This window comes from Schistocerca piceifrons, chromosome 3 (assembly GCF_021461385.2).
Source record: "Schistocerca piceifrons isolate TAMUIC-IGC-003096 chromosome 3, iqSchPice1.1, whole genome shotgun sequence".
NCBI classification, from domain to species: domain Eukaryota; kingdom Metazoa; phylum Arthropoda; class Insecta; order Orthoptera; family Acrididae; genus Schistocerca; species Schistocerca piceifrons.
In genome coordinates, this window is record NC_060140.1 from 332,509,673 (window position 1) to 332,535,976 (window position 26,304).

At 38.2% G+C, this 26,304-nt stretch overlaps 1 protein-coding gene across 1 annotated transcript in view; it reads left to right on the forward strand.

The window, feature by feature from the left end:
- The window catches only part of LOC124788632 (fatty acid synthase-like), a 507,799-nt gene that overhangs the window by 434,507 nt on the left and 46,988 nt on the right, over positions 1–26,304 (forward strand). The window contains exons 30-31 of the mRNA XM_047255903.1: positions 6,731–6,943; positions 22,973–23,237. Coding sequence (XP_047111859.1) covers positions 6,731–6,943; positions 22,973–23,237 — 478 coding nt within the window. The remainder of the gene's footprint in view (positions 1–6,730; positions 6,944–22,972; positions 23,238–26,304) is intronic.

Here is a 26,304-nt window from a genome sequence, read left to right on the forward strand (position 1 = left end):
GTCTCAGTTTCCTTAAAAAGTGATAGCGACGTGTGTAAAATCTGCGTAAAAAAGGTAAAGAGAGGTATCCTATGCATCCAGTGCAGGTCGTGGTATCATGACAATGTGTTAAAGTGAATCTAAAGTATATAAAAGACGAACATGACTGGACATGCCGTCAGTGCGTTGTGAGTGTCACGAAAAACGAGGTAATGGACACGATAAAATCAAAAGAAAAAATAATAAGTGTGCTTACAGAGGATTTAATGACTATAAATACGAAATATGAAGAACTTCGGCAGAAATATCAAGAACTGGAAACGAAATACAAAGAGAGAGAGCAAGATCATCGTCTAGCACAAGACAGTGTTGTTAACCGTCGTTCTGCGCAAAAAACGTGGCGTTTGCCGAAAAAAACAAACAAACAGACAGTGAGTACAGTTCCGGCGATACCGCTAGCAAATAAATTCACAACACTAGACGAAGACTGTGATAAGACAAAGAACAATGACAAACAAAAATCAGTGACGAAACTTCCAATCGAGTGCGCAGCCAAGAAAACATCTAATACGAAAAATAAACCAGTGAACATCAAACGACGAGTTGTACTTGGTGATAGCCACGCCAAGAAAATTGCCGAAAAAATAAATGAGTACAGTACGTTATTCACGGCAACAGGTATGACGAAACCCGGTGCACCTTTGACTGAGATTATTAAGAGCAGCAACTCACTTAATGAGCTATCTAAGAATGATGCCGTCATAATCATGGGTGGAAGTAATGATGTATACAGAAATGAGAGTAAACATGCGACCCAGTGTTTAAAAACTACATTACTTGATCTGAAAGTTCCGAACATCATAGTTACTAGTTTGTCTCACGGATACGACCTGCAAGACAATTCCATCGTAAATCTGGAGCTTGCAAAAGTAAACAGACAATTCTACAAAATATGCAAGTCCCAACAAAATGTAACATTTCTTGATCTTCCAGATGCAAGAGATTTGTTTACAAAACATGGACTACATTATAATAACGCTGGCAAGTCATACGTTGGCAAAATGCTAGCGAAATTAATACAAAAAGACGACGACGTTGCAAGAAAACCAATTGCTGTGCAACCAGTTTCGACCAAGGAAATGGATAAACGAGAAAACAATTTCAGAATCGCAGCCACAGCGCCAGCTCAAACAGGAACATCACGTCCAGAAGATGAGACGCTGCCAGAACCAGCCTCAGAACATACAGCAAAGACTGAAATTATCGTCAAGAAAACTGTACCTACTCATCATCCAGATGCTCACACACAGGGAAACTGATGAAGGGGGCCAGTTCTATCCGAATTTGGCCCAATACAACGAATCCAGAACAAGCAGTCAACACTCAGGTGGACGTTCCGTTACTTTATAGTCAAATTAGTTTTAAAGACCCTCTACCTAATAATATATGCAGTAGTAATTTCGTTATGCACTTGAACATAAGAGGTCTGTTTGAAGGAATGATCAGGAAGCTTTATGATATAGAAATTTTGCTAGAAAGTGTGAAACAATCTGTGAAAGTAATATGCCTTCATGAACATTGGCTAAAATCTGAAAATATCAATCTCCTAAATAAACTTACAGGTGATAAACTGGCTACCAGCTTTTGTAGGACCAATGGGTATGGAGGCTCTTGCATATTAGTTCATTCCACTGTAGACTATGATATCAGACAGAATTTTAGCCATCTGAATGAAGAAGGCACATTTGAAAATTGTTGTATAGAACTTAAAGAGTATAACACACTAATTATCAGCATATATCGCACCCCTGGGTACCATATAAGCTCTGTATTTTTAGATAAGTTTGATACATTGCTACATAAACTAATGTGAGAAACTGTACAAGAAAGTGGTTATATGTGCTGACTTAAACATAGATGTAAGGACTGATGACAAATTTTCTTCACACTTAAAGAACCTGGTAGCCACAAATGGTCTAAATCTCAATTTCGATCGGTATACAAGAATTACAGCAAGCTCTGCAACATGTATTGACAATATTGTAAGTAGTTATAATTATTATGTAAAAGAAAAGTTTCTTCTAGATTTAGGAGTATCAGACCATAAAGCACTATTTGTATCACTACCGAAGCAAAATTCAGTCTGCACAACAAAAAGATGTAGGAATTTCAGTCAAGAAAATGTGGAAGTATTTTGCAAAAAACTATGCCAAACCAAGTGGACAGTCAGCAAACACACTTCCACAAGTGACAATTACAATAACTTTTTAACTGAATTCTTGGGTATATTCAATGAATGCTTCCCTTTTGTAACAGTGAGGACCAGGTCCCAAAAAAGTAGATCCTGGGTAACAAAAGGAATTAGAGTGTCTAGTACTACTAAGAGGAAACTGCATATGGAGGCAAAAGTAAATCAAAGCCCTCAATTTCTTAAGTATGTAAGCACATACAAAAAAACATTTGACAAAATAGTTAAACTAGCAAAACGTACTGCAAATAACGACTTCATTTCAAATTCAAAAAACAAATCAAAAGCTGTTTGGTCTGTTATAAGAAGTGAAGTTGGCAGTGAGGCAGAGAGAAAATGCCCTTCTAAAATAGTGATAAATGGTAGAGCTGTTACAGAACCCAGTGCCATTTGTGAATCATTCAATGACTTTTTCATAAACTGTAACAAATTTGGTGACTGTTCACCACCAAATACAAAGCCCAATATGACAGATAGCAATTGCACATGTTTTAAGTTTTCTCATGTTTCCATCTCAGATGTCATCAAAATCATAATGTCCCTAAAAAATTCAAAATCTGCGGGGTGGGATGAGGTCCCCACTGAAATAATAAAAATAGTCCGTCACAGTATTGCATATCCACTCTCTTTCATAATCAACCAATCATTTGATGAGGGATGTTTCCCAGATCGATTAAAATATACAGAAGTTCGGCCCACACACAAAAAAGGCAAACAAGATGAATTGGGCAACTATAGGCTAATCTCACTGTTACCAATTTTCTCAAAAATATTTGAAAGAGCTGCATGTGATCAGATTGAAAATCACAATTCATCTAACAGCATTATCTTAGGCAATCAATATGGTTTCAGAAAAGGCCGCAGCACAATCCATGCAATAAATGAATTAGTCACAAAAGTCAGCAGATGTCTTGATGATAGAATGTGTGTGTCAGGCATCTTTTGTGACCTGTCCAAAGCCTTCGACACAGTAAATCATGACCTGCTTCTCCAAAAATTGGCACGCTATGGTTTTCAAGGCAAATCTCTTAGCTGGATGTCATCATACTTGGCAAACAGAAAACAAAGAGTACTTATTAACATCAATGGCAAGAAATTTCTCTCTGGCTGGGAAAACACTCAATTAGGTGTTCCACAAGGCTCAATATTAGGGCCACTGCTTTTTCTATATTATATTAATGATATGCCATGTCAGGTCCAGTCTGATACTATCCTCTATGCAGATGACTCAACAGCCGTAGTCTGTTGTAAAAATGAGGTAGACCTAATTCGTCATATTGAACAAACACTTGGGGAAGTGGAGGCATGGGTCAAAAACAATAACTTAACATTAAACTTTACAAAAACAGAAATTGTTCATTTTACCACAAAACAATCTACACAGTCTATAAGTGAAATAAGGTATATGGACAAAAAATTAGAGACTGCAGACTGTGTCAAATTCCTTGGCGTGTTAGTCAATAAAAACCTGTTATGGAGTCGCCATGTGGACAACATACTGGGTCGACTGAATAGCCTTGTATATATTATGAATATCTTGTATAGTATTACTGATTTAGCTGTAAGAAAAACTGTATATAATGCATATTTTGTTTCAGTCATTAGGTATAGTATAATTTTCTAGGGGTCTGAAAAAACAAATTTACTTAGAGCTTTTAGACTACAAAAAAGAATCATCCGGGCAATGGTGGGAGCAAAACCAAAGCAACACTGCAAACCTTTATTTGTAAAACTGGATCTAATGAGCATTCCAAGCATCTACATCTATGAAACTCTCACTTTCACGAAAAGAAACCCACAACTTTTTGAGGGCAACTTCTTCTTGCATCAATATGATACAAGACATAGAACGAGCTACATGTTACCTACCCACCATTTAAAATCATATGAAAAAACCCCATACTATATGGGCATGAAATTTGTAAATAAAATATGGAAAGATATGGATGACCCAAACGTAAAAGGCACCAAAAGAGACCTGGAAAAATATCTGAAAGATAAATGTTACTATAGTGTAGAAGATTTCATGAATGGTAACAATGCATTATAATAGTAATTAAAATACCTCTTTGAAGATGTTACACCATGTATATTATTAGTTTGTTGTATTTTTAGTATTGTTATATATAGTGTAAAAACTGACAAGTCACCTATGTCACAATCTTTGATTGTATAAGGCATGTTATGTGATAATAAAAATTGAATTGAATTGAATTGAATTGAGAAAAGCTGCTCACAACAATACGTAGATCCAAACATGCACTTGATCTGAGCGGCACTGTTGTGAAGCTTGGGAAATGTTTTTTGCTGCAATGAATGATACCATCATGACAAATCCAATGTGTTGTAGTAGTTCTCTTTCAACAAAGTTGAATTTCGCAAATCAATAATCTCCAATTGAAGTGACGATGACAAGTCATTGGGGGAAACTGAAAAAGGAGTGCTGCACACCTTAAGTTCCATTTCCGAACTAGTGAGGCCTCAGTATCGTGTTTCAAACAACATGATGAGCTGCTTTAACTTTGCTTCGTAATCCCCGAAAGTAGTACCTTCAGGTAGTTTTAAAGAAGCAAGACGAATGAGGAACGTTAAATGTCCATTACTCATATGCCTCTCAAATAAACGTAACTTTTCCATGAACGCTTTGACCTGGTCATGCATGTCAACGATTAGCTGCCCTTTGCCCTTCAGTGACAGATTTAAATTATTCAGATGCATAGTTATGCCAGCTAGGAACGCCAGGTCTGATATTCATTTTATATCTTTCAAACAATGCATTTCTTCCCCTTTCATTTTGAGAAAAAGGGATATTTCCTCACGAATGGCAAAGAAATCATCAAGAACCTTTCCCCAACTTAGCCAATGAACTGTGCTGTGGTAAGGTATATCCCCATACTCCGCTTCCATATCTTTCAGACATCCTTTGAATTGGTGATGCCACACAAAATTCACACACTTCACAACATCTTTCATTATACAACCTAGCTCTACTATTTCAGCAAACAGTGCCTCTTGGTGAATAAAACAATGAAGAGTCAAAATGTCTTTCCCAAATTTGTCCCTGAGTTTATTTTTCAAACGAGAAGCAAAACCTTGGTGATGCCCGATCACTTGTGGTGCACCGTCTGTCGCTACAGAATGGAGCTTATCCCTTGGCAAATTCATATTGCACAGTGATTCACAAACAGCTTCAAAAATGTCACGTCCTGTTGCGGTGCAATCGAGTGGTACCACATCCAAGAGTTCTTCAGTTACTTGCAGCTCCATGTCGACACCACGCACAAAGACTGCAAGCTGAGCACAGTCAGATATGTCGGTGCTTTCGTCAAGCACTATCGAAAATACAACAAAGCTCTCCGCCTTTTTCCTGAGCTGTGTCTCTAAATCAGCTGTCATGTCCAGGATTCTACGAGACATTGTTTGCTTCAACAGGCAAACCCCTTCAATTGCCTGCACCTCTCTAGGAAACAAACATTCTGCAACTGCTACCATGCACGATATTACGAGTTGTCCCAGCGAAAATGGCTTGCCACTCATCGCAGTGATGTGAGCAACCCTGTAGCTATCTCGAATTGCAGAATCAGTAGTGTTTTCTCTGTTCTCATTCACCTGAAAATTATAAACGCATTACAGAACACGAACTATGTTGCATGTTTTGATACCCTCCGTATTACGAAACCGTTTTTAAACTTACGTCTCTTGGTATGTTGTTCTTAAGCCTGGCTACCAGTTCTCTGCATGAAACACTTTCTACCTGATCATAGTGCACTGCGTGAAGATGTGTATAATGTCGTTGCATATTGTACCTCTTCGCAGAATTAAATACTTTATGACATACAAGACACTGCGGACGACCATCCCTCTTAATGAATAGAAAGGTATCCTCCAATAGATGTACAAGGCTCCCACAGCTAGTCATAGCTGTCATTGAACATGTATTATTGCATCAGTTGTGGCTGCATGCGGCCAGGGGCAGTGAGTTCACTTCCCCCTCCACGCGGGCTCCGAGCTGCCGCAGTGAGTGCTCTGGAGTGCTCCAGCTCCTTGGAGCTCGGTTGGAACAGCCAGGTGTACAGTGTGTGGAGAGTTAGTCAGGAGATTTTTGGGAAGAGTTGGTTAGGAGATTTGTGCAAATTTCTGAAAAATAGCTGTTGAATTTATTGGCAATTTTATGTGCATTTTCAGTCTTTGGTTCTTCTATATTGGTGACTGAATGAATGTACAATGTAACATGCTTAAAATTTTTTAAAATCCTATACTTACTTTACAGAAAACAGTCTAATAACATACTTTGTTATTGGGTTATGAATGTCTTTGAGTTTCCAAATTCAGGTTCTCTAAAGTTAATTTCTCACACATGACCATTACTACCAATGAAGTGTGGCTATGTAATGTTCCCAGAACTGTGAATGTTCATTTGTTTACTTTGTGCACTATCTACTCACATTATATAATTTGCATTAATCATATTGATAACAGATCTGTTACATTGTTTCATAACAGGTGATAAAAGATGGCTTCATATACAATCAGTCAGTGGAAACATTCCGTGAAGTGTGGGAGCCCAAATATACAGGAGCACACTGGTTAGATATGGAATCTAGAACACTATGCCCTGGCCTTAAGTACTTTGTAGTTTTCTCAAGTGTAGCTGCAGGATGTGCTATGCCTGGCCAATCAAATTATGCCTTTGCCAACTGTGCAGTAGAACGTCTAGTAAGTGTATGAGAGAAAAAAAAATTCTTATTGTTTTAATTTTAAATTTTCTATCATCTCTATAGCTGAACAAGAGATTGTTCTTTTAGAAATTACATCTCTGTTATGGTAACATTAACACTTTCAAGATGTAGCCTGAGTCTTGCTAGTTGGTGTTTTAATTTATTATTTCGTTATTACTAACTGTATTCACATTGCATTTTTCAGACAGTATCAACATATGCTACTGAATAAACCTGAAAAATTATAGCATTCTGTGACTCATAGTTCAGAAGACATCTGTGGCTATGAGCCAGTGTCCTAGTGAGACTTGGACCTATCTTGAAAGTATTAATTTGCTTTGATAAAGTACAGCTGACTTTATTTTCTGGTAATTATAAAAAAAAAAAAAACCTGTAATGTAGTAACAACAGTTAATAATGAAACACATAAATGATGCAATGAGTGCTGCCCCTGATAGTACATGGATCTCGTGTTCTAAAAGAAGAAGAATATTAGTCAGTTATTCACCACAAACCATATTATGACAGATAGGTTTAGTTGATGAAGGGTTTATATGTAGTGTATACTATTTTTCTTTGTATGCTTGTTAAAAATTGAAGCACTGTATGCAGCAAGGCCACCCGTACCGAAGAGCATGGGGAGCCTCCTCCCCCCCCCCCCCCCCCCCCCCCCCCCCCGAGCTCTTAGAGAAAGGAATAAACAAATAAACATGGTGTAGTCAGATGCTTTTCTTTCAAGAAAGTGATCTATTAAAAGTTGGTTTCCCATCTTCCAAAATACTATAAATACTTCTTACTCCCAGATCTAGATCCCCCCCTCCCCAACTGTAAACTACTCTATGGGCACCCTTGGTATGCAGTATGCCACAAATGTCAAACTGGCATGAAGTGTACCACACATTTTTATATGAAAACTACTAACATTTCATAGCAATTACACAAACTACGGAGGTATAATACCAAATACATTTTGTATATAAGGAAAGATTATGCAATGTGTTTCTCATGCAGAAATCACATTTGAATGTTGTTTGTTTGTGAGAAGATCTTGGTAGAAGGTGAAACACCTATCAACATGTGTCACAATTCATCAGTGGCAGTATCACAGCATCACTGCAGTTTATTATCCCATGATACTGCTACTTGTGCTGGCCAGATCCCAAAAGTGTCATGCAAATATAGAACCAGTAGGTGGGGGAGGGCAATACCCAATCGCATGCAGGATCTCAGTGACCCCATGTGGGTATTGCCTGAGAGGCCAGACATATTGTTCACTCAGTGTCCAGGTCCATACAGTTGTGTCATGCATCTTGACTCAAGAAAAAGGCTTGGTTTGAGCAAGACATGTATGAACACAAGTAGTTCAGTAACTTCCGAAGGAGCACATAACGTCAATATAGTGACAATTGTTATTGCTTTCCTTGACATGACGACAGAGAGAGTCAATGGAGCAGACAATGACATCACTGGCCACAGGAGTGGCACCATGTCATCTTTGACCTGCATACATATCCTTGCTTGGAGAATCCAAGAAGAACAAATGTTGTCAGACTATCATCATACAAGCTAAGCATCTGGTGTGATGCTGTGGTGTGTCATTACATATACAACATGTCCACCTTTGGTATGCCTAGCTGGTAATACAGACAGCAACTCTTACATTTCTTAAGTGTTAATGCCAATAGTTGTGCCCTATGTTCAGATCTGCATGATGTTATCTTTCAGCCAGATAATGCAAACATCATGTTGCCTGTGGTGTCCTGATCTACCTCAGTACAGAACAGTGGCAGGAACAGAAAAACCTCAAGGAGCGGGCACTAAAGATATCCTGAGCTAACTTTACTTTTACCCTAATAAAAAATAATCAAGTCACATGAAAAGGTTAAGAAAGTTTTATTTAAACTGATTCTACACATATACAAGACAATATTATCTTATGATATAAAAAAGTTACAATAGTGGTTCTCTTCTCTAAATGATGAATTCTATGTGCCTATTCTTCCTGGCAAATTGGTTAATTACATCATCAATAGGACAATCAATGTCAGGGTGAGTGTTCAATAGAGCTAAGCCATTAAGTTGATCCTCCTCCATTGTCGACCTCAGCCACGTTTTGTATGCCACAATGTTGATAAACTTCTTTCTACTGTAGCAGTAGATGCAGGTAGACAAGCAGATATTTTGTACAGCTTGAGCAAAGTAGGATAGTCAGATCTAGGACAAACAGACACCGTTTGCATCTCTTTTTAATCACAAAGAGTGATTCTTCTTCAAAGAACAATAGTTCAGTTAAGCACTGATTCAATTTATCTGCCAGATCATTACTGTCATGTTTCAGTAGTTGTGAGGGCAAATGTATGTTGAATTTTAAATGATAAATATTTTCTTCAGCAAAACATTTTCTCATGTCAGTCATAACATGGTCCAGTGTTGGAATAAAAACAATTCTTTTCCAATACCTCATAGCATCATCATTATGATTGCAGTTTTCACTGTGTCTTTGTCTGCCTGTAATTCTTCCGTAACTGCCTTCACCTCTTCAATATGAGCAAAGTGGCTATCAGAATTAGCTCTCATGCCGTCATACACCTTGAGCGCTGATCTAATTTTGCTTTTGCCATCGTGATGTCCAAGCTAGGGTCTCATAAAATTTTGCTGTGTAGTTATGCTATGCTCATAATGTCACTCAGTGTAAACAGAGTGATAATAAACTCACATTTAGAGAGAGCTCAAAGGAAAACATTGGCTTTGGCAGCCATTGTTCTATCCCTCCAATACTGTATTTCTTTAAGAACTTTGCTAACTGTTGCGAGATCAGCTGCAAATTGAATAACAGCGTCATGTTGCTCAACCCACCTTGTTTGACAATGTGACTGCGCAAGTGTTTTACGTGACTCTTCAGTGTTGTGAATGGCTTGCTAGATGCTGTAAAAAATGATACTACTGTTTCTTCAATAGTTACAAGCTAGTTTCTCACACTTGTAACTTTGCAACTGTGAGAAACAGCAATGTTGAGCTGATAACTTCAACAAGGTGCTACTTGCACATTGATAGCTTTCTTTTTTATTGTATTCACAGCTCCTTTCAATTCTGACATATTAACTGAGCAATCACACAGCCTATACCCACACAGTTCTCCAGTGACAGAGAAAGGCTTTTCAGTCTCCATAGAATTGTAGTTCCTAATACTTCACCAGTAACACTACACTCTACATCTTGACTCTCTTAGAGATTCATCGTCAATGTTTCCACTACAATCATTGTCTTTATGGATATCAACAAAACCCAAAAATCTTTCGTGTAATTTGCCACCACCGTCAACATATCTAGCAGCTAAACTCAGTTGGGCATGTGCAGTATGTCCATAGTCTCATTGAAGATTATGCTGTAATAATGAGAATCTTTGATTTCCTCCAGTATTATTGATAACATCACTGTTTCGCAGCTTGACATAAGTTTGTTACGTGTTGTTTTACTTATGGAAGTGGTGTTTGCTTTAGTGGTCTCAAGGTGATGTTTTAGTTGCAAGTCTCCAGCGTCAATTCTAAATCTTAGGAGAGCTCTAAAGCTTCCCTCATTACTCACTATACTTTCATGATCATTTTGTTTTCTAATAGACTCCCATCATCTCTATCCCCTCGCAGAGGAATATTTTGCTTTACATGAAATATGATTGTTTTTGTTATAGATACAACATGGTCTCTGTTTCCCTAATGCTTTCCATTCCCCGTCTTGAAAATTAATTTATGATCTCAAGTTCGCGTTTGTCTCGTGTCGCCAAAAATAATTTTGAATCTGTTGATGCTTCAATGTGGTGCTTGAGCTGAGCATGGGTGTCGAGGTCACCATCTTTACCAGTAAGTTTGGCAAACTTTGTTAGTGGTTCAGTCACAAGTTCCTTGGTGGTAATGGATTTCTTTCCTCCAACTATCTTATTATTCACAAAAATTGAACAGTTAATGCAAAGAAGTCCCTTTTTAACTTGTGAGAACACCAGCCATGGATGCTGTTCAAAGTGATTATTACGCACCTGTCTGTGTTCAACCTATCCCCTCTTGTTGTGCTTGGAAGTAGGAAAGATATAACTGTTTCCAGATTTCCTTGGAGATGTGAGAAGCTTGTATTGTATATCATCACTAATATTTCCTGACACTAATATATCCAAATAATTGCCAATAGCCATGGGATTAAAGGAATTAGTCGATGAATTGTGTTGTGGAAGTTTCGATGAAGTGCTGGGCTCTGACTGTACATCAGGTGGTGTTTTTATGGCCGAATGGTGATCGGAATCTTCAGATCTTTCTACTTTTCTTTTTTTTTATTACATAACGATCCATTTTATTATACTGTTATGACATATGTAAATTAGATGCCAATTTTTCTCAACTTAAAACTTTATTCACACTGAAAACTGCAACACTAGTACTCTTAGCACTAAAACACACATGGTCACACTCCACATTTTTCTAATATCACTGAGCACAACACTGACTGAAGTCTGTGGTAATAGCCAATAATCACAGTTGTTCACTTTTTATCACTTCCAAGCTATCGCAATGATTGTAGCTTTCAAACTGACTACCAGGCAGTGACCCTGCTTGATTTACATATGGTATGTGGTTCGGTTGTTTTGAGAACATTTGCTGCCAGAATGTACACTTCCAGACCTTTATGGAGTGTGAACAAATACCTACTGTGAAAGCGACAATCCAATATGTATCTTATGATGTATAATACAAGGGCGAGTTTCTGATGTTGATGTCATCTGGCAATTTGTGTGTGTTGAACTTTTATTGTCAATTCCGTTCGTTTCTAGGGCATTCGATAGAGGGCCTATGTAGTAACAATGCATTTTTAGGAATCTTCTTGCAAGTCACTATTAATGGATATATACACAGCAATAGTTTCCCATACCTAACTCATATTACGAGTTAGATATGAGAAACTATTGTTACTTTATTAGTAAAAATGTTGTTACAAGTCTCGTAACAACAGTTTTACTGAGAAATTACTGTATTACTATTATTAATACTTCACAATCAACTGATAACTCTCACTCTTGACTAATCTTCACATTTGCACTTGCTACAACTTGGACTTTTTACTTTTCATTCTTCAGTCTTAATATTTCTGCTTCTAAATGTAAACTAGCTTTGTATTTAACAAATTATCCGTATTTATAATGCTATTTATTGAAGATTCACGACTTTTCTTGAACAAATCCAAGATAGAATAATGTATCAAGATCACTAGAATGGCCATGACTTTTCTCCTGAGTATGTGTTAGCTATCTATGTGCTGGACAGAAATGTATAAAATAAGATTACATAGATGTGCGTGCTACGTAGGAAAGTACAACTACTCGATAAGTCGATTCAGTTGAGTCAACTGACAAAAGAAATGAACAAATAGCTTGTGGGCTGACTGGCAGGGACGGTGTGGTGGCAATGCGGGCGGCCACACAAGGGGGGTGGGGTGCGCACCCCCATATGTATCCGCCACTGATACAGAAAGTGTTCACCTGTTGTCCCGGCCTGCACATTCTCTAGATCTCTTACTTGTTGAAAACTTAATAGCAATGTATTTCCAAGAGACAGCCATTCCACCATTTGCTGGCCACTATGAAACATTAACTCTGATGGATAGATGAAGCAGTATAGAATGACATACCAGTATTTGTCATCTAAGCTCTGGTTGACTTGAAGCCCTGCTGTGTTAGAGCCTCTGTTGTAGCCAGAGATGGCTGCTCTGTGTACAGAATTTCACACCCTTTACACCCCATAAATCATCTACATAATTTAATCATGTATTCATCCAACTATTCTGTTACAATAAGTAACATTTTGTTTCTTGGTATCCTTCTTGGGGTCACAGTTTTAATGCCAGAGTGTACTTGTATTTATAAGTAAGTTAACAAATAACCTCAAAAACTGCTAGGACACTATTTATTCACTGGTTTCACACACACACACACACACACACACACACACTCTGCACAATCATCAGGATCTTGCTGTTACTTTTGCTTGGATATTATGTTCTTTGTGTATTTACATCTCTTTATGAGAAAACCTGAGTAAACATCTCTCCAAATTTCAAAGAGATGTGGAAATGAGGAAAATGTAAATGCAGCTGCTTTTAGTGGAGGCTTCTGACTTCTGTTTGGCGTCCACATTCTAAACAACCCAGTCTCACTGCCTAATTAATCAATGATAGTGAGCTGACAAAAATTACTTTTTTGAAATTTCTGTCTAAAGGAATGCACATAGAAATGTTTGTAGTTCCAGAAATGTTTGTAGTTCACTATATGGAACAGGAAGTGCCGATAGACACTGCCTGTGATACCTGTTGTATAAAAAAGTTACACTCATCTTAATTCTCTCAATGCCAAAGTATGTATTGTTTTTGCTCAATCTTCTGTGATAAAGCAGGGTATATCCTTGGTGAGAGACACCAGAGCCTCTCCTGTTACAGAACAAAGTCTAACTCTTCCTGAAATTGATGTTTCATGATAATCCATTCATCAAACAATAATATTCAAATGACAAGTACGCTTTGTAAAACATATTGTTGGGTAATTCTTTTAAATATAGATTTAATGACAGATTTTTTTATATTTGGCAAGAATAATATTGTCTGAAGTTAGCTGGCTTAGGAAACAAGACTGATCACATAGGATAATTAATATTTTCAGTAACTGAGTGAAAATAAGAAGGAACAGATGTTCAAAATATAATGAAAAAAAGAGTATGAGAAATGAATTTTCACAAAAATGGTTGCAAAACATCATAATGGATCCACAAACTCACAAACAGAAAATATGTTTTGCGAATGCCACATAATATTGTTAGAATGAAAATGGCATCAAGAGGTTCATGTGACACAGCTGTATCATCATCTGCTAGTGACAGACATCATAAAAGTATATATTCATTTCAATACTCTCCCATTTAATACCATACACAATTATGTATGGGGCCCTATGGAACCCTAAGTATTTTATGATACCATTATTTATCCTATGGACTTTAGTTTCTACTTTGACTTCAGTTTTCAAAATGTCAAACACTTTAGTGTGAATAATAGATATTTGTGAGATTTTGGCTGTGTTAATTGTTGAATATTTGACTTTCTTTAGTTTCAAAGTAGAATGACACAGTATTTGCACAGATATCACTAACTTACATACAAAAAGAAAAAAAAAATTGATACCTCACACATTTTATTACACTACAAAATATTATTATTATTATTCATTTTTTAAATCACTGTTCATACGGTTTACATTCACATAATGTAGTACATGTAAGATGTAGTAGATTATAAAATTTGTTATGAAACCCTTTCTCTAAAACTTTTCTTCACTCTTTAATCACTGTTCTACACTGATTTCAAGAACCATGTCATCATAATCATTTTTGTCAAGTATAAAAGTTCTTGTCACTTACTCCTGCTATTTCTAGTCCATTTGTAATTAATAGTAATGGTGTCCTTCATCTCATTCACTTTAAGTTCCTTCTTTTGTGTTTAGTACTCATATCATTATAGAATTCTCCTCAGCATGTCTGTTTCACCAGTTTTTTTTTTTTTTTTTTTTTTTTTTTTTTTTTTTTTTTTTTTTTTTTTTTTTTTTCAAGAAAGTCAGACGTAGGTTTCTAAAGCTATTTTCGTCTTAAGAATAGTGTAGAAGAAAGGTATGACATAATAAAAGGGAAAATTGTTCATGACAGTAAAAGACTTTAAGCAAGGTGTCGGTTCCAGCAGTTACTAAGACTAAGTACAAAACATGGTAATAAGTTCCCAGTAACATAACCATAGATTTTGCACTGTGCATGTAATCATATTTACATTTCAGAAGAAGATGAAAGGATTTTCTTTCGACTGTAAGACACATACTACATTTAGAGTGAACACACTGTTTCATTTTTAGTTGACCAAACCAAAAATAATTATTTTTAATGTAAAATTAACCATTAGAACCTGCAGCTAGGAATATCAACAATGTAGCAAAAGATAGATTGCTAATTACTGTAAAGATGACATATCAATTAGCAGACAGGCACAATTAAAAGACATTTACACAAAGCTCTCAGCCACAGCTTCTAGCACTCTGGACGACTTAAAAGTGGTGAAGTATATGTGTAGACTCCCACTTCCTTAACGATACGACTCACTTGAGATTGTCAGCCGACTTTCCTTGCTGGTTAGCTTGCTGCTGCAACCTCCTTTTCTCTTCTTCTCCAAAGTATACTTGCTAGGAACAGGAATTTCTCAAGACTCTTTCTACTAATAAAAATAAGCAGACGTACGCAGTTTCTTTTGCTTCACTTAACGATGTGCATCAACTTTGGCATTTAACAAACCTAGGTTTGTTGCTTCACTACTAAAGATTTCACTCTGGTTATTTAGAACTTCACTCTGAGCATTTAAACTAGAATTACTGAACCTACTTCTTTACTTTGAGTTGCATTTAGTTCCTTACTTAAAGTAGCATTTTGAGCAATTGAAACTGTCCTCTGATCATCTAATTTAGTATTTAATTGAGTACTTTGATCTTCTAATTTATCATTTAAAGTTTTGGTCAAATTTACTAACTCCGACCAGTTAGGTCCTTCTTTCGTAACTCTCACAGCCATTGTTGGTTCTTGAGTTTCCTCAACTTGCTGTTCGTTATTCATAATTTTACCCACTTTGGACCTTGTGAGCATTTAAAAATTAACTTTAAGAATAATAACTACACTAATGTAGTTCATGCATCAGTTTCTGCCACATTGTGTTTAAACAATGAAGTTCTGCTTCATGCTCACCCAGCGTAGAATTTGGGCTGCGTCGATGAGTGAATGTGTAATCAGCACCGGTGAACAGCAACTGGTGCCAGTGGCATTGGTCATTGGTTTCTGCATAGGTGTTGGTGAGCAGAAGTGGAAGTGGGTCAGCACTGGTGAACAGCAACTGGTGCTGGTGGTGTCGGATGTTGGTTTCCGCATGTGCATCCCCTTGATGTGTGTGAGAGCTATCCATTCCCCGCACCTGATCTTCTTTGTCAAAGTGATCTTGGCGTATTTCTTCTTAGGGAAACACACTAGAATCTTCTTCACTATTTCTCAATTCAGTTTTTTTCTCTTTTGAATACTCGGGCATGTCCTGAAGTCTCGGAGTAAATTCTTTATCATGTTTGGTTTAGTTGCTATGGCAACATACGACATCCACTTTTCTCGTTTTTTGGTCTTAGAATTCCTGTTTTTTGAGTCCTTTTTCACTGGTTGCATGTTCTAATGCTTTGGATGACTTAAAGTGGTGAAGTATGTGTGTAAACTCCCATTTCCTTAACGATATGACTTACTTGAGATTGTCAGCCAACTTTCCTTGCTGGTTAGCTTGCTGCTGCAACCTCCTTTTCTCTTCTTCTCTGAAGTATATTTGCGAGGAACAGGAATTTCTCAAGACTCTTTCTACTTATAAAAATAAGCAGACGTACACAGTTTCTTTTGCTTCACTTAACGAAGTATATTTAAACATCAAACTTTTACAAATCTTATTCTCCACATAAACAAACATTGTCAAGTAAGTCTCCTCATATATCCAAAGGTTAGAAACAAAGTTCATTTACACATAAGAGAAAGTTGGCTTAAAAACCATGTCCATTCTCATCCTGAATCGGAATACACGTCTTATCCTCTCCAAGTCCAAAATGAGCATCCTTCTAACAATATTTCAACTATTCTTCTTTTTTTTCACTGCAATATTCAAAGTTATAAAGCAGTGTGGAATAACATGGAAGTTTCTTGAGTCTGCCATGTTCTTTCATTAAACTTCCATGATGCGACTGGCAACATTTGTCAGTGCTGTTCAACCACCGGTCTACAACACACTTCAGACCTGCACACACAGACAGGCGACACGCAGTAGATAGGCTCTCTCACACTTATATTTAAAATATCATGTGTTCAAGATGGTCAAAGGGTGAGTGGTTCTTGAATTTATGCCGAAATTCTCAAAACACTACTAGGTTTCATCAGAAAAAGAGGAACACATACGATTCATTCATACAAGTAAGCACACCTCATGCATACATCACTGTCAGCTCTGGCAGCTTGGGCCTGAGCTGCATATTATCTCAGACAGAGCCCACACATTTAAACAACCCAGTCTCATAGTTTAATTCAACAGTGATGATAGCCAACTGACTAAAATTATTTCTTCAAAATTTCTGTCTACAGTAATAGTCACAGAAATGTTTACAGATCACTTCATGGGATGAGGAGTGCAGATGGATGCTACTTATGTTAATTAAGTGTTGTTGAAATCTGAAGTTAAAAAATTGTACTCACCTTAATTCTCTTGATATTGAAGTAAATGTGATGTTGCTTGCTGTCCTGTGATAAAATGGTGTATATTCTCAGTGAGAGAAGCCAGAGTTTGTCACATTTCAGAACAAAATCTATTCAATCCACTCACCAAACAGTAAGGTTAATAATTAAGTGCTGTTCATGCCTGAATTAATATAATTGGGTAAACTTGTTACATTGTAAATGAAACACTTTTTAAAGAACCACTTTTATATATTTCACATATTTGACAAATCACATCTTGAGTGCGGACACTTTTTGTACATCAACATAACTTTATGAATGCATTTTACTTGAGTGCAATCGAAAGAAGTTCCAGTCTTGCCTCACTGTGTCTGTTTACAATCAACTCTTCATACCAACTCTCCACATACCAACTAACCGAATATCACAAAGTAAAACAACAGCTCACAGAGTTTCTTAGATAACAATACAATTCAATTGCAGTAACTTTTATGTAGAAAATAATATTTGAATGACAAGTACATTTTGTAAAATATAAATTGTTGGATAATTCTTTTAAATGTAGATTTTATAATGGATTTTTATTATTATCAATTTGGCAAGAATAAGTTTATTTGATTATAACTGATATAGAAAGCAATGATCTTATAGGATAATTGATGTTTTCAGTAACTAGGTGAAAGTAAGAAGAAACATATATTGAAAAAAATAATGCGATAAATGATTTTTTTTAAAAAAATAGTTACTATACATCATAATGGATTTACAAACTCACACAAAGAAAATATGTGTTTTAAATGCAACAAAATATAGTTAGAATGAGAATGATATTGAGGGATTTGTGACACTGCTGGATCATTGTCTACTACTCTACAGATATCAGTAAAGTATAGATTTGTTTTAACATTCACTTCCTAATTCAATAGTGTTAGCGTATATTTTTACAAAATATTAGTTTCATTTGGTATTGAACAATATGGTACCTGTTTGAATGAAACATGTATTAATCTTCCATCTAGGCCAACTGCATCTCATTCGTATTTCTTCAGCTTTTCTTTTTGACATCAAATAATTGACCTCATACTTTTCATCAGTGAAATCTTATCTCCAAAAGAACACATTTGTGACAGTTTTGAAAGTTATGTCAGCAGTCAAGAATGCCTCGAGGCAGCTTGTAAAACATTTGATGGCTGTAGGGCAGTAGGTGCATCCTTCTGGTGGTGGGAGAGGTACTCTGATGTCTAGCTGGACATGTTCAAATCTGTGATTTGGAGGAAGAAATGTACCACAGTATGCCACTGCTGACACAAGGACGCATTCTCAGGATGGCAGAAAGCATATGTCAGTGTTTTACGAGGTGCATTCAAGTTCTAAGGCCTCCAATTTTTTTTCTAATTAACTACTCACCCGAAATCGATGAAACTGGCGTTACTTCTCGACGTAATCGCCCTGCAGACGTACACAGTTTTCACAATGCTGACGCCATGATTCCATGGCAGTGGCGAAGGCTGCTTTAGGAGTCTGTTTTGACCACTGGAAAATCGCTGAGGCAATAGCAGCACGGCTGGTGAAGGTGCAGCCACGGAGAGTGTCTTTCATTGTTGGAAAAAGCCAAAAGTCACTAGGAGCCAGGTCAGGTGAGTAGGGAGCATGAGGAATCACTTTGAAGTTGTTATCATGAAGAAACTGTTGCATAACGATAGCTCGATGTGCGGGTGCGTTGACTTAGTGAAACAGCACACGCGCAGCCCTTCCCGGACGTTTTTGTTGCGGTGCAGGAAGGAATTTGTTCTTCAAAACATTTTCGTAGGATGCACCTGTTACCGTAGTGCCCTTTGGAATGCAGTGGGTAAGGATTATGCTCTCGCTGTCCCAGAACATGGACACCATCATTTTTTCAGCACTGGCGGTTACCCGAAATTTTTTTGGTGGCGGTGAATCTGTGTGCTTCCATTAAGCTGACTGGCGCTTTGTTTCTGGATTGAAAAATGGCATCCACGTCTCATCCATTGTCACAAGTGACGAAAAGAAAGTTCCATTCATGCTGTCGTTGCGCGTCAACATTGCTTGGCAACATGCCACATGGGCAGCCATGTGGTCATCCATCAGCATTCGTGGCACCCACCTGGATGACACTTTTGTCATTTTCAGGTCGTCATGCAGGATTGTATGCATAGAACCCACAGAAATGCCAACTCTGGAGGCGATCTGTTCAATAGTCATTCGGCGATCCCCCAAAACAATTCTCTCCACTTTCTCGATCATGTCGTCAGACCAGCTTGTGCGAGCCCAAAGTTGTTTCGGTTTGTTGTCACACGATGTTCTGCCTTCACTAAACTATCGCACCCACAAACGCACTTTCGACACATCCATAACTCCATCATCACATGTCTCCTTCAACTGTCGATGAATTTCAATTGGTTTCACACCACGCAAATTCAGAAAACGAATGATTGCACACTGTTCAAGTAAGGAAAACGTCACCATTTTAAGTATTTAAAACAGTTCTCATTCTCGCCGCTGGCGGTAAAATTCCATCCGCCGTACGGTGCTGCCATCTCTGGGACCTATTGAAAATGAACGCGGCCTCATTTTAAAACAATGCGCATGTTTCTATCTCTTTCGAGTCCAGAGAAAAAAAATCGGAGGCCTTAGAACTTGAATGCACCTCGTATGTTCTGTGATGAGAGTGAACTGCTGTCCCTCCAACATGTGACAAAATTTCTTAATAGCAGCATACAGTTTGCAGTCAGTTCTGTTGACACGGCAATAATTTTTTACAGAAAAAGGCTAAAAGCTGCCAGTGCTCATCTATTTGGTTGTTGTGGTGTAGCACCAATTGCAGCAGTAGATGCATCAACAGTCAGGGTGAGAGGCACATGCAGAACTGGGTGCACTAAAAGAGTAGCTTCTGCTGTGAGAGTCTTCAGCTTGGTAAATGCCAACTAGGCTTCACTATTCCATTGGAGTTTGTCCTTTGACTTTAGTGCACCATGCATGAATTTATTCAGGAGTGCCTCTTTCACTATAGGAAGTTGAAGGATAGCTTCTACTTTCTCTTGTTGTGGCCGTATCCCTTGCACATTGATAGTATAGCCTAGGAATTGTACTTCAGCTGCTCTGATGATGCCCCCCAATGGGTTGATGAGCAGTCCATGTGTACATAGGTGAGTGAAGATCTGTCATAAGAGTGACAGGTGTTGTGCCTCTGGGTTTGAAGTGGGCAGGATGTCATCAAAATACACAGGACAAAAGTCTAAGTTGGATGCGACTTCATTCATGAACCATATTCAGGCGGCAGTCCCAGCAATGTCTTCCGATGCTGGTAGAATGCACAAACCAAGTCCATTGTGAGAAAGATGAGCTTACTGGGAATGTAAAATCTTTGATATGTGGTACTGGATATCAATCTGAAATGGTTCTGGCATTTAGCTGTCTATAGTCACCACATGGAAACTATCCATTATTCTTCTTTGGGACCACATGTAGTGGGGATGACCAACTAGTGCTCAATAGGCATCAGATTCCTTGTGCAAGCATGGATGAGAATTACTTCTTCAGTGTCTGGGGTATCAAGTGGTGCAGTCGAGCGGGTGTAGCCAAAATATAGCGCATTGTTAAGTGCTACATAGGTGCTACTATGGGATTCTGGCATGTAATCTCCAAGCACTCTCTGATGAGCATCTCCAGGAATTGTCTGATGAACTCTGTGAATGGAGTATCACCAGTAATCATCTATACTGCTGTGTCTTCCACATGATGTGTTTGCCCTTGACATGCTAGTTTCAAAGTGGTGTCAAGAGGGTGTCAGTGATGGAGGTTAGAAAGGAGTCCAAAAATGATAAAAATAATCCACTCTAAGTATGAGATGTGTCATGTTCTGTGCAATGAAGTGTCATTCAAATTTGCACCACAGGCCTAAGTTCAGTGCCATTGTGACATGACCATAAATTGCAATCATGAAGCATTAGCGATGAAAAGGTGGCAGTCATCACAGTTGTGACTCATTAGATGGGCAGGGGGATAGACTGACACATCAGCAACCAGGTCTATGAAAAATGGTAGCTTTGTGCCATGTTCCATTACAAACGCTTAATGGCTGCTGTTTGGAGAGCCATTGGCCTTCTTCAGTGACTTCTTGCTGAGTTTTCCTGTTTACATAGTGGGCTACACCTCTCCACTTCAGAACCATACTGTCGGTGGTACAAGCAAATTCTGGCTGACGAAGGTTAGCGGCTTTGATTTCCCTGTGAGCAATGACGATGAGGTAGGTGACTGGTAGTGTGGGTCTGTAGTGTAGCAACGTGCTCAGTGAGCTCGGCAACCTGTGCTTGTAGCATGGTGAGGGTGTTATCTGCCTGAGGCTGTGGGCAAACTGTTGCTATGTACATTGACAAATATGTTTCTGTTTTGTGATCTGCGATTTGCTCGAGTGCATCTAGATCGCTGGCACACTGTCATTATCGTCTGTGCATTGGGTGTCAGGCACAATAGCAGATATTCTGCAGAATATCGTCACTGTCTACATAGCTTGCTGTTGTACATAGTTGGCATAGTAGCTTCAACGGAGTGTGATCGCCTAGTTCTTCAGTGCAGAGTAGCTTCTCCAAACTGTTCACCTGGGACTACAAGACCCTGGTAATCAGGGTGTTCTTTGATGGTTATGTAATGATCAGCGCTCCATGGTGACAGCAGAATGCCTTACACCTCTGTGCCCATATATTCATTGAACACAGCAACTACATAACCATACATCATATTGTCTGAGGTTATGTGTGCTAAACCGACTGAATTTCTAGTTGCACAAACCACAGCATGGAATTCTGTATCTAAAATGGTGGCAGTTTTACTGTCAGGCAATTAATTACCGTGCCAGTTGACACTTCTACTGGTAGTGGTGGGTCCACAATGTGGACTTATAGTGAAATGGTATGCAGAAGATGTGTGATGCCGTTGATGTGTATGTTCATTGAATTTCATGTCGGTGACCATCAGGGTCGCCAATTGTTGTGGAACTAGATAAATTAATTTTATTGCAACATAAAAACCAAATGAAAACTCACATGACTCCATTTAAGAGCACATTCAGCAACAGAATAAAACATATATAAAACAAAGAGAAAATATAAGTCAAGGATTATGTCATAGATAATCATTTAAAAATAGTAATCACTTGCACATAGTATTATGCAGTACGTAACACTGCACTTCAAGTTCTTCAAGCCATTATATTGTGCAGCCAATTCTTAACACTTAATAAATAGAAAAACGATACTGTTGATTGTTAGTGCCAGAAGTTACCACTGTAGCAAGTGGGGACACCATATAAATCAATTAATCCTGAATGCAGTTGACAAGCTTCCATTTCTCACAAAAATCTCTTAATAGCGATTTTTAATGAGTGAGAGTAATAAATGCAGTGTTTTGAAGCTTTTCCTTTTCTTTTGCATTTGAGATTTTTCTTTTTTGTTTCTCTTTCATTTCTATTACTCCACAAAAAAAAGTAGGTTTGGTAATTGCTTGATGCAGCAGTGACTTGGTTTCTTCATACAAAGTGAGGATTAAAACTATGTGCTAGACTGGTATTTGGATGCAGGACCTTTGCCTTTTGGGATGATATGCACCACTAACTGAGAATAACTATTTCATTAAAGGGGTAGAAGATGTCTCAGTGAACGCTAATTTCTAATTCGTTGCAACTGTTTTATTTTTAGGTTGAATACCGCAGAGAATCTGGATTACCCGGTTTAGCTATTCAGTGGGGACCAATTGCTGATGTTGGACTTGCAGCTGATTCGGAATTTCATTTTGGAGTAAAACATCAAACAATAGCCTCCTGCATGATGGAACTTGAAAAGCTAATGCTAAATCATGAAGAAAGTGTAGCAAGATGTATTTTGATCACCAAAGATACTGGTATTTCCATCAGAGGACATCAAAGAAATGATAAACTGTTAACCAACATTACTAAAGTTCTAGGTTAGTTAACAAATTGAATTTTATATACTTCATATTGAATACTATTTTCTCTTTGTCAACCATATGAGAGTCCAGTACATAGTATTATTACTTCATGTGTCACATAACATGTTTGTTAGATGGTTTGTTACAGTAACAGTGTGGTGGTAAAATAATTCTAAACTTCAAAGATTTAAGCCCAGAAGGAAATTGTTCAGAAGCCCACTCATGATGGAAGTGTATTGGATCTAATATCTACAAATAGACCTGACCTCTTTTAGAATGTCAACATCGCAACTGGTATCAGTGACAATGAGCCAGCTGTAGCAACAAGTACAAAGGGCACTTAAAGCAAGTAGAAGGATTTATATATTCAGCAAACTAGATAATGAGGCAGTTGCATCATATGTCAATAGGAACTTGAAACATTTAGCATTGAAGAGTAGCATGTAGTAGGACTATGGCCCCAATTTATATCAATAATTGATCGTGCACCTGATAGGTAGGAATTTAATAGAACAGTTCATTGTTGGAGGGACCCTCCATGTATACAGTCACTGTAAATAAACTTTTAAAGAAACAGAGACACTGCATAGTAGGTGTAAGATAAAGCATAGGGCTATAGACAGAAGAAAGCTAAATGAAACACATTTGTCTATTAAGAGGACAATGTCTGAAGCCTTCAGTGACTACCATAGCTGAATATTACCAAAGAATCTCTCACAAAACTCAAAAGAAATTCTGGTCATATGTAAAGACTGTTAGTGGTACCAAGGCCAGTGCACAGACAATCATGGGTGAGCTGAATAGTGGATAGCAAAACAAAATCAAAAGCAAAAATGCTGAACGCCATTTTCAAATGTTCCTTTGCCCTGATCCAGTTCTTGCACCACAGAAAAGATGAGTGATATTGATTTTAGTGTAAGTGGTGTTGAGAAACAGCTGAATTGTTAAAATTTCGTAAAACTCCAGGGTCTGTTGGAATTTCTGTCAGATTCTATGCTGAACTTGCAGATGAGTTAGCCCTATTTTAACCACAACGTATTGTAGATCTGATGAGCCAAAAGTTATGCACATCATAGGGCAGAAAGCATTGGTGAGACGTACTTGCCTGCAAGAAGGGTGCCAGAGGTGAAGCACAAATCTACTATCCAATATCATCAACATCAGTCCATTCTAGAATCTTAGAACATATTCTGAGATTGAACAGAATGAGATATCCTGAACAGAATGACCCTCACACCCCCCCCCCCCCACACACACACCCCCCCCCCCCACACCCCACCCCCTCCATGCCATTGTGCATAGATTCTGGAAACATCAGTCAGAGAAAACCCAACTCACACATTTACCACATATCATCCTGAGAGCCATGACTCAAGCAGAGAGACGCATTATTTCCTGATTTCTGAAATATATTTGACTCAATATTGTAGCAATACTTGTTCACAAAACTGTGAATGTATGAGTTATCAAGCAAAATTTGTGACTGGCTTGAACATCTCTTGGTAGGGAGAATACAGCCTGTTATCTCAGATGATTAGTCACCAATAGATGTAAAAGTAATTTAGGCATGCCCCAGGATGTGTTTAGTACTGTACATTAACTATGTTGCAGACAATGCTGATAACCTCATACTTCTTGCAGTTGATGCAGTTAGTTATTTATAATGAAATTCAGTCTGATAAAAGTTGCACAAATATTCAGTCAGAACTTGGTAAGATTTCAAAGTGGCACAAATATTGGCAGTTTGCTGTAAATGTTCAGAACTGTCAAACTGTGCATGTCATGAAATGGAAAAACATAGTATCGTACGACTGCAATTTTTCCACAACCTATGCTGCATGCTGTTTTGAATAGTGGTTAATGTTGCTGGCTGATGTGCTGCAGGTTCAAATTCAGATCACCAGAAATTTTTGTTTTGTAGTATTTATCATTTCGAGAAGATTCTAAAAATTACATTCATGAGGGGGGACCCAAAAGAAACTGGATTCTGAGGGCGCTGCCACTTGTAGACGTAGTGCAGGGTCCTCACGCTAGATGGTGTTAGTAGAGACCTTCATGAAACAGTGTGCAGATGGCGTCACTGTAGAGCTGAATGTGCATGTGTGGTATTGTGTTTCTCTGACTGTTGGCAGGTTACCTCTCCGAAGTCGTTATGGCAACTTTAAAAGAACAAAGAATGTGTGTGAAATTTTGTTTCCTGCTTAAAAAAACTGCAATGGAGACACACCAAATGCTTCAGGAAGCTTTCCAGGAGGACACTATGAGCTGCACACAGGTTTTCGAGAGGTTTGGGTGCTGTAAACATGGTGAGGTGTGTGTTGAAGACCAAGCTCATTCTGGACACTCTTCAACATCGCGAAATGAGGAGAACATTGAAAAGGTCCGCCAAAAGGTCAATGAGGATCATCGCCAAACGATCAACCAAATTTCAGCAGAGACAGGAATCAGTTGGAGCTCATGCCAGCTGGTCTTGAGTGAGGATTTGCACATGAGATATGTTGCTGATAAATTTGTTCCACGCCTTCTCACACAGGAGCAAAAACCATCTGCATGAATGTGTGTCAGGACGTGAAAACAGAAATTTCACGTGTTCCAAACTTCTTGAACAAAGTCATTACAGGGGATGAGAGTTGGTGTTACGGGTATGACCCAGAAACCAAGCAAGCATCAAGCCAGTGGAGGATTCCCAACTCTCCTAGACCAAAAAACGCAACACAAGTGAGGTCAAATGTGAAGACAATGATCATTGTCTTTTTTGATGTTTGTGGAATTGTGCATCGGGAATTCATACCCCCTGGCCAGACTGTTAACCAGCACTTTTACTTGGATGTTTTAAGGCGTCTGGGAGAGGATGTGAGGAGGAAACGCCCGGAACTTTGGCAATCAGGTGACTGGTTTCTGCATCACGACAACACTCCAGCACACACGGCCTTATGAGTGACCCACTATTTGGCATCTCAGAGGTAGTCTGTCATTCCCCACGCTCCATATTTGCCAGACCCAGCCCCATGCGACTTTTTCCTATTTCCACGAATGAGAAAAACGTTAAAAGGGGAGCATTCTGACGATGTGGAGGTGGTAG